This window comes from Diadema antillarum, unplaced genomic scaffold (genome assembly GCF_040938485.1).
Source record: "Diadema antillarum isolate AM-2024a unplaced genomic scaffold, OU_Dant_1.0 scf00000217, whole genome shotgun sequence".
NCBI lineage: Eukaryota > Metazoa > Echinodermata > Echinoidea > Diadematoida > Diadematidae > Diadema > Diadema antillarum.
In genome coordinates, this window is record NW_027271106.1 from 1808173 (window position 1) to 1820327 (window position 12155).

General features: G+C 41.0%; 1 protein-coding gene across 1 annotated transcript in view; it reads right to left on the reverse strand.

The window, feature by feature from the left end:
* Nucleotides 1-12155, reverse strand: part of LOC139724493 (uncharacterized) — a 55104-nt gene that overhangs the window by 7104 nt on the left and 35845 nt on the right. Inside the window, exons 21-33 of the mRNA XM_071635625.1 lie at nucleotides 11541-11720; nucleotides 11042-11158; nucleotides 10196-10348; nucleotides 9050-9202; nucleotides 7938-8258; nucleotides 6760-6904; nucleotides 4754-4971; nucleotides 4141-4359; nucleotides 3593-3699; nucleotides 2807-3060; nucleotides 1841-2007; nucleotides 1103-1318; nucleotides 22-255 (exon numbers count right to left, since the gene is read on the reverse strand). Coding sequence (XP_071491726.1) covers nucleotides 22-255; nucleotides 1103-1318; nucleotides 1841-2007; nucleotides 2807-3060; nucleotides 3593-3699; nucleotides 4141-4359; nucleotides 4754-4971; nucleotides 6760-6904; nucleotides 7938-8258; nucleotides 9050-9202; nucleotides 10196-10348; nucleotides 11042-11158; nucleotides 11541-11720 — 2484 coding nt within the window. The remainder of the gene's footprint in view (nucleotides 1-21; nucleotides 256-1102; nucleotides 1319-1840; nucleotides 2008-2806; nucleotides 3061-3592; nucleotides 3700-4140; nucleotides 4360-4753; nucleotides 4972-6759; nucleotides 6905-7937; nucleotides 8259-9049; nucleotides 9203-10195; nucleotides 10349-11041; nucleotides 11159-11540; nucleotides 11721-12155) is intronic.

Sequence of the window (12155 nt, forward strand, 5' to 3'; positions counted from 1 at the left end):
TCCCATCTTCTCCTGTCCTACCTGGCAGGCAGGGCATGCAGTCTGCAATATCCGTATTCCTTGTGGTGTTGCTATAGTAACCGGCTGGACACGGCTCGGGGTCGTACGTTCCCGCTGGACAGTAGTGACCGGCCGGGCAGACGGCACCAGTGACGTTGTCCGTCGGATCTCGCACCAACGCTCCCAGAATGCAGTAGTAGCCGGCGTCGCATGGCCCCGTCACACTGGCCAGGCCTGGGTCTTCACAGTAGTAGCCTGAAACGATGGACAAAAACAGTCACACACTGACTAGGAACTTTACCCTTGAAGGACTAGATCTCGAAGACTTGGGCTACAATGAAATTCCTGCTATACAGTATGATCTTATTGTTTATGAACTACCTTGATGACAAATATCCAATACTACTTTGATCTGAAAAACCAAAGTTTCATCTTCACATGTAATGCAATGTGATAATTCATTTTGCGTAACAAGCATGAGACACTTTCAACAGACACAGGCAAAAGCCCCATCAAAATGAAGTCCTTGGGACTGGCCATTTTATTTCATTATATCAAAATTTTGCTATGTCCAAACAACAGAGTACATAAAGATACATATACATATACAGAAAAATGATTTTGCAACCTGGATTCTTACCATATTGTACAGAGAATTTTGAAATAACTGTGTTCATTATAATGGGAGTGCACTGTATCATGTTGTTGTAAGCATGTGAGGCTGGGTTTTTTACAGTACCTTGGGGTACCAAACAGAAAACCACCACTTTGTTGATTGATTTTCCTTTTGGGCTGTACCCTGGATTTCCAAAAGTTAAATTTGAATTCATTAATGTAGTTATGTAAGATATATTGGCAACTCTGAACCTTTATGTACGTACAAGAAATAGTTATTGTAGAGTGATATATTGTGTTTGGTAAATTGCAATTTTTATTGTTATATTTTGTATTATGGTATAGTTTGTTTGTAAAGCGCATTGAAATTCTATTCAAGTTTGAAATGCGCTGCATAAGAATTTCTTATTACTATTATTATCGAAGTAATTTCTTGTGCTTAAAAGAAGAAAATTTGTTGCAACAATGAGCTCAGTGTATCCCCTACCTGGGGTGCATGGAGATGGTTCAATGGAGCCACGGGGGCAGAATTCTCCCGGCTCACACTGGCCCCCAGTGGCATTGGTGGGACAGAAACAAGAGACGGTGATGTTGTTGTAGCCATAGTCTGTGGGCGTGTCCGACCACGCCCCTCGGATGCAGTACCAACCCTCTGCACACAGACCGGTGGAGTTGGCCAGTCCTGGAGTCGCACAGTACTGACCTGTAGTGGGAGGTCAATGTCAAACAAAACTTTGTTGACTGAGATGCTACTTTTAATTGCTCAAAACAATTAATGATTTCATTGAGTCATAAATAAGTGCCCATGCCCTAAAGACCCAATAGTTCCATAGTCACACCAAAATCAGTAGATACATGTACAATTGTAGATGTCACACATATACACACAGATGAGGATATATGTGTTCCTTATGCTCTGCAAATAGTACAGTCATGTTTCATTCACTGCCTGGGTTTAGCTGCGCCCGGAAGGAGAGAATTATTATCATTATATTTATTATCTAAAGGAAATCTACACTAACAAGTACCCTGTAAAATAAATTGTCAAGTGGAGAAAGACCTGTGGCTTTTTTGGAAGAGTGTGCATACTGTAACATGGTTTGGGATTTACTTTAGAACACATGAAGCATATTCATCTTGTACAGTCTATCATATTCAACCTTGGCTAACAGGTGGTGCTTTATGATTTAGGATCTTCTTGGTGTATACAGTCAGTATATCATACCTGGTGGACAAGGTTTGCAGTCTGCTAACTCTTGCTTGCCCTCGTAGTCGTTGTAGTAGCCCGCGGGACAAGGGAACTCGTTGGCCGACATGGTACCCTCGGGACAGTAGTGACCGGTAGGGCATGGCGTGTCAGTGTACAGGACGTCCCCAGATTCACAATAATACCTAAGACAACACAAACATACAATGCTACATGACACCAACTGGACAGAGTTGAAGTACCAGATCATCAACTAGCTAATGAGATCATATGGGCAAGATTACACGCAGGGTCCAAAAACAGAAGAGGATGCAATTACACCAGACATTTGGACATTAGTATAATGGTATGAATTCTATACCTCACACATGTCACATATTTTAGACTTCAGAGCTTAATTTCTTTACAGGCGATGTGAAAGCGGCAATGTTTTAATGCTATGCTAGTTTGGGTTGTTGAAGGTTAGATCACTTCTAGCACAAAAGAAAGTGCTTGACCATAACTTTTATTCTGGGAGCCCATCCTTCTTGAAGGGGAGGGGTTATTTCGGGAATGTTTTTCCTACAGTTGTTAGCACTACAAAATGTTCGAAATCGTATTGTCCTACCTTGAGATGGATTCATAGATACCTACATAAACAGATGGATAAATAGATGGACAGACAGAAATACAGATGGACAGATAGATAGACAGATAGTAAGATACATAGATAGGTAGACAGATAGACAGATAGATGATAGATAGATAAATGGATGGATGGATAGATGAACAGACTGAAAGATATAGTACACAAATAGGCAGATGATAGATATATTGAAAAGTTGTGAATAGAAAGCTAGCCAGCTACATAGATAGATAGATAAATAGATAGATTGATAGATTGATAGATAGATAGATAGATAGATAGATAGATACAGTTGTAGGTAGATAGACAGACAGACAGATTGACTTCTTAACGAAAACTTGGTTCCTAGTAGGACATACCCTGCTGGACATGGGTCACACTCTGACTGGCCAGTCTGGTTGTTGTAGGTACCCGCCTCACAGGACAGGGGGTAGGAGGTGCCGTTGGGACAGTAGTGCCCCTCTGGGCACGGCCCACTGGTGGAATCCACTACGGGGTTGTTTGGGTCCCTTGCACCGCGGAGGCAGTAGAAGCCAGCGTAGCAGGGTCCAGTGGGAGCGGTCAAGCCCTCTTCCTCACAGTACTGACCAAACAGACACTGGGTGCATTCCGTCTGCTCAGATCAGAACAAGATATGTAATATACAATAATGTGCTGTAACACATCTTTTCACCCCTTTTCCAAAATATCACTTTGCACAGACAGAAATAACATTCAATAAGAGACCCAAAGAAATTAACAGATGCAGTATTCGATTTCTGTTACATCAGTCTTGACATATACTGTTGATGGCAGTGCTAAATTTTGAAATTGTAGAATGACACATCATTGTAGCAAGTCATTACAACATTTGAATCCAGGTTATTATGAAATATTTAATACAGAAAATGCTTTTTCTCTAAAAACATACAAAAACACTGTTGGTACTTGCCTTACGACCTAAGACTACACAAGAAAGATCATGTGCCATTTCCGTGTTTGTATTATATCTAACATTACAGTACAACTTTTTCATAATTTATCAAGAACAATTATGAATGATTATCAAAATCTTTTACCACTATTAAAAAACTATCAATAAGCAAAATTCTGATTTCCAGAAAAATAAATAGTTCAAAATTTGACAGACTGACGATTGGACTCACCGAGTTGGTCAGCTTGGTTTGGTTGCCAAAGGTACCTCTAGGACATGGAGTGGGAGTGTCCGAACCAAGTGGGCAGTAGGATCCCTCGGGACACACTCCGGCCACTCCTGTTAATAGAAGTTTGTATGCATCAAGCATCAAGCATCAAGCATCAAATACTTCCCAAACACATTTGAGTCATAAACCAGTTTTGCAATATACACAGTGTATGCAGCTTTTGCAGAGATCATTTTGAGTTGTGTGCATCAAGAGAAAATCTCTTCTTTTTGTCAGTATACAGAAGCTAGCCAGTTTCATAGTGCATCACAGTGGTTGCAACTCTTACACTGAAAGTGAGAAGGTGCTAATCATACAAGTGCTCCTTATTTCTTTGGACTATAATCAAGGCCAGGTGCTTGACATTAACAATGGCCTGGTGGCCCAGTGGCCTGCAGAAATCTAAATACTTTTTTCAAATACTGATAAAATTCCACGCAGAAGAAGCTGAAAACAAACATATCGAATAGCTGCCATGCAAGGCAAGCCATCTGGAGACCAAGCCATGTTACCTTTGAAGGTGACTTCGGGTGTGGCTGTATCCGAGCCCTCCGTGCAGAAGTAGCCAGGGTCGCAGTCTCCTGTCACCACGGTAGCATTCAGCTGGGAGCAGTATTTGCCGGGTGAGCAGAGAGTGCACTGGGTCTCGTTGGCCAGCCCAGCCATGTTGCTGAAGGTTCCTGTGGGGCACGGCTGCCAGTCATAGCCGGTTCCAGCAGGGCAGTAGAAGCCTGTTACAGTGTGGAGAGATGTGGGGTAGATTATTAACCCTCTGTGTGCTTTGAGCACCTGTGGGCACAGACAACACCTATAGCATTGTACACATTGTCCAAAGACCTTGGCATAACATGGTTACCAGCAATTGATATGCCATGGCAGCACCACGGTCTTGTTGTTACAAAAAGGGTAAATTGGAAAAAATTTATTCAGCTGTTATATTTGCTTGTTGGAGATATAAAACTTTTAATTCTAAACAACTATATTGTGTATTTTTTGTTTTAACATTCTAATCAAGTCACTCAATTAGCAATTGATATAGCTTTCGGGTCTGCAGCCACTTGGCAGTAGTGTTGTGAGAGGTATAATCTGGAGAACTGAACGAGGTAAAGCAAGACCTGAACATACCGTGTGGGCAATCCTCAGGCTCATAGCCCGTGGTGCAGAAGGAGCCAGCGGGACAGGTGTCACACTCGCTGCGGTGGGTGGTGGTGGTGTAGGTCCCCGCCTCACAGGGGATTGGAGATGGGGTCTGGCTGGGGCAGTAGTGGCCCGCAGTGCAGGGGTCACCGGTGAGACCGCCATCCTCCGGGGTAGGAGTGGAGGAGTTGGACGAGCAGAAGTAACTGGAAAGGGAGGATATACAACAGGTTTTCAGTCATACTTTTGAATATATTCTTTTTCTATATTCTTTCCTAATGAAACTAATTTTTAGGATTGTCAAAGTTACCAATGACTTGATGCCATAACCTTTTGTAATAACTTTGATTTCACAATGGAAATTCCACATATCAATGCAAATATTCACTACAGGATGGATTAACACTGTATATACTTGTATCAAGCTTATGTGTATAAAGGTGACTTGAAATTATGATACTACACTAGTGCCACAGTACTACGATAATCTAATATCTCATCTACACATACTTTTTCAAACAATGTGCTTTGGTACACTTGGCCAATGTAATACCTAGTCTCAAGTTCCAGCTTTATGAAATATTCATGCAGCAAGAGCATCTCAATGCACAAATTGATGAGCACATGAATCCATGATTTAACCCTAATCAGGCTGGGCTTTTTTGGCTATGCTATATCTGGGGGTGGGGCGGATTCCGCCCCCCCTTCAGATCTCGCCTATGGAACGCGTGATCGCGCCGAAAATCGGCACGAGCGACGCCCGCGACGTATACTATCAAAATGTATGGTTGCTTTCTCCGAAAAATTTTTCTTATATTTTATATTAATTAATTATTGTAATTTATGCATAAAATCAGTTTTGGGCTGTAAATCACTTATTAATGCTCTAATTAAGCTAATTTCTTTTTTAAAATGTTTCTTGTATCATTCTCCTGAGACATAGGATAAAAAAAAATCTGTATTGAAATTAATTTCTCATGTATTTGATTGTTTTTTGAATTTCTTATGTATTTCCTTGTTTTTCGACCTCTTGTTTTTGTTTGTTTTTTGGCCAAAATTTGTCACAGACATTTTTCGAAGCTTTATTATACTAAAATAAATTAATTTCGTCCATTTTAAGTCAAGATATCAATTTTTATGTGAATTAATTGAAAAAACACAATTTGCATTGGATTTGTACACAAAATCACGTTTTGGAGCAATTTTGGGGTTGACAAATTTTTTTCGAACGGGCGTCGCGTCAAAACGGTACGCGCGGGCGCAACAATTTTGGTCTCAAAAGTTGCTCGATACTTGAAAGAAAAAAGTCATGAAACATCGCGGCGGGAGCTTATCGTGCCGCGAAGATATTGCGCGAAACGTCGAGGGGGGGGCGGATTCCGCCCCCCCCCCCCAGCCTGATTAGGGTTAAGTGTTCTATTCATAAAGTACAGTGTACATGGTCCATGTAGTGATCAAGCTGCATTCTACAGTGAGTGAGTCATCTAGATAGATACACTCTCTATGGCACAGACCCCTCCTGACAAGAATCTTAAAGCATGCTTGGTTAGTGCTACATATTCGTGGGATCCCGCATGATAACACAACAGAGCACTAAGATCTAACGTACATGGATACGCATGTTTGTTTAATCATGACTTTATTCAAGTTCGATGCAGTATTAGAATAACACGTATGCAAAAACCAGGTCCACTGTTTCATTCAAAACGAGTGGCAGGTACATGGGGTACAAAAAACTGTTGAAATTTACATTATCGAAACACAAAATACAAATATACCATATCATACACAAACTGTCAAATATGTGTATTAATCAAATCAATCAAATATCAATAATATTACTGCATTACAATAACAACAGTGGTATAATTATCTTCCATCATATTAATACAATAATTATAACAATAAAAAATAATGATTATGAAATAATACGAAATAATTAGTATCATTCTTCTGTCAGAAATATATTAGTTTTATCAAGGTAGAACACTTACCCTTCACTACAAGGTCCCGATGGTGCAGTGAGTCCAGTCCCGTTGCAGTAGAATCCTCCAGTGCAGGGGTAGCAGTCACTGGCCTGCTCTAGCTGCCTGCTGTCAGACCAAGTCCCCACTGGGCACAGCTCTGGTGCCTCCGTACCTGGGTGAAGATGGGTCAGGAAGTCGTGATTGTCTGGGTGCCTCAATAATTATGAATACTTTCCAACTTTTCCAGGTATTTCAAGGGAAAGACCATGACCCTCTGATAATCAAGGAAGACCCTTTTGTTTTCCACTGACACACATGTCCTCTATTTTTGTTCATTTCACCTGATGACCTGCACATGCTACATCACTTTCCTTTTGCCCCCAAACTCTCTTCACCAGACTGATTCGCATATCAATTGTACCTTGTTATAAATATTCATATTACTGTTTGAACACTTGCCATAATAATCATTCAATTTATCAAAATTATGTTCACTGAATCTCTGGGGCTCAAATCAGAAAATCCCGAGCAGTTGTCTTCCTGACAGTCACTGAAGGCAGAGCCTCTACTTCATCTCACTGCCTTTGTAGTGGAGTTGGACCACGTAATGCCACCCAACAGCACAATATTACATTGCTAAAGGAGACTTAAGTGGGTATCTCATTGGGCTGGAGACTACTTGGCAACATGGTGGCGACTCGAGTCTCCCTGGCTGTAGAGTGGTCATGGAGACATCTCTGCAATGTCTCCTTGAATGCAGCCAAGTCTCCAGGAGTAGCGAGAAAATCAAATATGTTCGATTTTCTCACAGACTCTTTCCAGTCTCCAGCAGGTCACAGAGACATCTCCATGTGGTCTCCTTGTAGTTGCGGCCAAGTCAAGTGGATTAATTCAAATCTTAATTCAAACTCAAATGTGTCTCTGCGACCTTGCGGAGACTCACTGGCGACCTACCAAACACATCTCAGAGATGTTACGGCAACGTCTCGGTGACTTCCGGACAAATAAATCATAGTATCATTTGGAAACATTTCTGAGATTGCCCTGAAGTCTTCTTCTTGGTGAGAGCGCATGCCATTTTTTGGGGTCTTTCAAGTCACTGGGGTCTTTCAAGTCACATGAGTCGTGGCAGTCACAGCGAAGTCTCCTCCAGTGAGATACACCCTTAAGTTTCTCGCTATTGTGGACCAGTGACTGAATCTTACCTTCCACACAGTATCGTCCTTCTGGACACTCTTCACCGGTCATTCCGTCATTGGGTGTGGCACTGCTGGACGCCCCGATGCACCAGTATCCCGCCTGGCAATCGGCGGTCCAAGAATCCTGACCAGGGGTGCCGCAGAACTTGCCCGCTGGACAGTCCAGGCACTGGTCAACTCGCTCTAGTCGGGTGGAGGGGTTGTACGTCCCCGCAGGGCAGGCATACTGGGTTGAGAACTCGGTGCCGTTGGGGCAGTAGTAACCCACGGGGCATTCGTAGATGGTGAAGTCAGAAATAGGGGCATCTCCAACATCACAGTAGTAGCCTGTCACAAACACATAGAACACAACAGACTTTAAATCAACCCAAATCCACATGGACATGATAAGTCACACACCTTCCAGGACAGCTACATAACCTTACATGTATTTCACTCTGGTCATAAATCAGTATGTCATCATCTGTACCATAATTCTTTAGCTCTTGTTAATATTCTATCTAACATGAGAAAGAGCTACCATACCTCTGGATACTTCAGAAATGCACTGAATTCCATCCATTCCTCATGAGCACTGCATAGTTCTGTTACTGTTGTTCACTTTAAACACTTCACTGTAAATAACCTGAGGAAATTCTCCAACTTACAACTCTAGATTCACTAATAAACATCTGTGTGCTTCACCGCATACTTGTATGACCCTTAAACAAGCAAAATGCACATTACTGAAAAGAATACAGTTGTGTTGAAACAGTGCATCCAGTAAAATATCCATGATTATTTTCATTTCAATTTTCTCTCCTGCTGTGTAAGAGAAAATTTGAAAATGAATGATGTCATGAATGATGTCATAATGCAAACACTTCAAACTGCACAGCTACAAATGACTCTAACATTGTAGTTCTTGACAATGTCAGAGTTGTTTTGAACTTTCTCTCATGGACATCTCATGCAGTGAAATTTAATAATAAAAAGGAGAATACCTTGTGACTATAAAGCTGCACTCCCCTATGTACAATGTACTTATGGTTCAGAGAGGTTCAATTTTACTTGGAAATGAACACAAACCAATACTGATAAAAATGAAATAAAATCTTGATTAGAAGTTCTGTACAGACCTCCATAGCAAACTTTGCAAGAGGACTGTCCAGTATCATCCTGGTAAGTCCCTGATTCGCACGCTGTCTCGTTGGCACTGCCCTCCAGACAGTAGTAGCCTTCTCCGCAGGGATATGGGCTACTGCTAGACTGGCCCAGAGGGCAGTAGAAACCTGTGAGTGAATGAATTAAGGTAGAGACAATGTTGTGCTAATATAATTTATTACTTGCTACATATTTTACCCATCAATCGTAGTATTGAGCATTGTCAGTACAATGGAACCTTGTGGAATGCATCTAAACAATCAGCAGGTAGTATCACTCTGTGAATTACATGGCTGCTTTTTGCTAAGACTTATCATGGTTCTGTTCACATATGCTAGAAATCTGCACAAAGGGACTACCTAAACTCACATATCACTTGAAGTCTAATTTGTCATTTCAGTCGTTTCCGTCATCACACACTTGTAACAGAAGTGATCATGAACTGCAAGACTCACCATTTTAATTTGAATTTGTACAGAGGGTGATAATTGATTAAAAATAAATAAATAAATAATGCCTCCGGCCACTTCGTTGGCGGAGGCATAAAAAAATCTGCCACAGCACATCTTTGCCCCTCTGCATAAAAAATCTCTTTCTTTAGACATTTTAATATTTCAGAGCGTTGGTAGCATCTACTTCCATGTTGTAGAATTCCCTGCCCTACAAGTATGCATTTAAACTCATATGATACATTTAGGACAGCTTAAAAAGCATTTCTTTGTTTGTTCTTTCAAACAATTCCATGTATTGATTTGTTATGTACATGTAGGTTTATTACATATACATGTATGTCATGTACCCCTCTGTGCCTTGGAATAGTAAGACTAGAGTGAAAATGTACAATACTGTAAATACCATATATTCGCGGCATGAAAATTTCGCGACTTGGAGCTGACGGGCTTTCTTGCAGCATGAAATTTTCGCGAATTGCCAATGGTGTCCAATGCATAATGTGTAGGCAAGAACTTTCGCGTGCATTTTAATTTCGTGAATTTTGGCACTCGCGAACATTCCTTGTTTTACAGTAAGTGCTTTGTATCATTACTATCATTATCATAAAGAATGGATATTCTTTCCAGACAAGCTCATGGATTCCTGCCGCTGCTAAAAATGATCCTCACCTTCATCGCACGGCCCTGTTGGTTCCGTGAGACCGGGGTCCTCACAGTAGTAGCCCGGGGTACACTGGAGGCACTGGCCCTCTCTCTTCAGGCCCGTGGCATTGGAGTAGGTCCCAGCTGGGCACCTGGATGGGTTGGCGCCCGTCCCATTGCCTATATAGACAGCAACAAACAGAAGGAGAGATGCGGTTCAGGTACTTGCAATTTGCATCAAAACACTGTAGTTACTTTACTCCAGTTGGTTTTAAATAAGGCCCATTGCCTTCTCATTAACCCCTTCACTTAAAAACTTTGCTTGCTTGTTTGTTTGCTTGTTTGTTTTGTCATATTGTCATGTTACACTTGTCATATTATTGTCACAATTTTATGTATGCGTGTTTTATAAAGTGAAAACACATGAAATGAATACATCAATCCCAATGAAGCTAATCCTATCCCAGTTCAAGCCATCACTTACTGATTTCAGGTATGCCCAGCATTAACTCTCAGAAATTGTCACAGTTTGGAAACAACGTGCTTAAAGAGTGACCCTCTCATAGTGCATTGAAAAAAAAAAGGTTATGATTTTTAAAAAAAGTTACAGCACTTGAATGTTTTCCTTCCCACTTACATGCACATAATTCATTCTCAAATAACAGGAAGGGACGATATTGGTGAATATTCTTTTGTATTTGCATGATCTACTGGTCCAGTTACTTACACAATTCAATGAAACATACTTGATTACAATACCTGGCTGAACTGGATCATTAGAAACTTCATTATCGACTTGATTTATCCACATACGAATCATAATGATAAAATATAAATGAGTCGTAGATGAAGCAAAGATGTCAAGGATCTTACCACAGAATCTTCCACGTGGGCAAATGTCCCCAGTGATTCCGTCAGTCGGGTCGGGTCTGACAGCTGTACCTATACAGTAGTATCCCTCCATGCACAGACCAGCAACATCAGCAAGACCTGTATGTCACATTTTAAAGAAGACATTTTGAAATAGATTTCAGTGATATCCTGGCCACTCGGTCCTAAAAGAGGAAAGACACAAAATTGCATCTTATACTTCAGCAAGTCTGTCTGACAGCAGTGGATACATACAATGTATGCCATTATCTGTGCTTCTTTCAGTGTTGATGATACTTAACCAACAGGTAGATTGAAACAAAAAACAAACAAAAGTAAAACTAAACAACCTATACTTTGCATTCAAACATGACAAGTTACTTATCTACTTTCTTTGGTATGAAGCAGGCATTCATTGTATTGAATGATGCATATGAACTTACAAATACAGCGCATGGTAACACCCCAGATGCAAAATTTATGAAACACGGCATGTTCATACCTTCAATGTCGCAGTAGTTGCCTTCGGTGCATTCCTGAGGTTCACTGGATCCCCGCGGACAGTAGTAACCAGGTTGACAGCGCCCTCCGGTGGTGATGGAAGGACAGAGGCAGTCGCCGTCCGTGTAGTTATCAAAGTCGTTTGGCTGGGCAGTCCACGCCCCTTGGATACAGAAGTACCCTGGATAGGAGACGTTGCAAATTGAGAGACACAGTTTTTTATAGGACACTGACATTGATTAAGTGGTTGACGGAACATATGACTGCAAGTGACTCTACTTCGTTATGATTTGTATGTTCCATGTATTTGGGTCATGCAGTGGAACAAACAAATCATATACCTGCATACATCTTAAATAAGAACAGAAGACAAGTTAGCTTTCAAAATATTGTCTTCCCGGGAAAATAAAACATGACCACTTTGCAGCGTGGCATGTATCTACATCTTACATACAAACATGTTAATTCAGTGATGAAGATAAACAAACTCTTCACATACTATTGACTAATTTACAATTGCAAAATCATATGTCAGGGATTATTCCTTTAAGGAATAATTCTCCACTTCCAAAGATTTTGAGACTTTTCTAGGCAAGCTCTTTCCCTTAACAAAGGT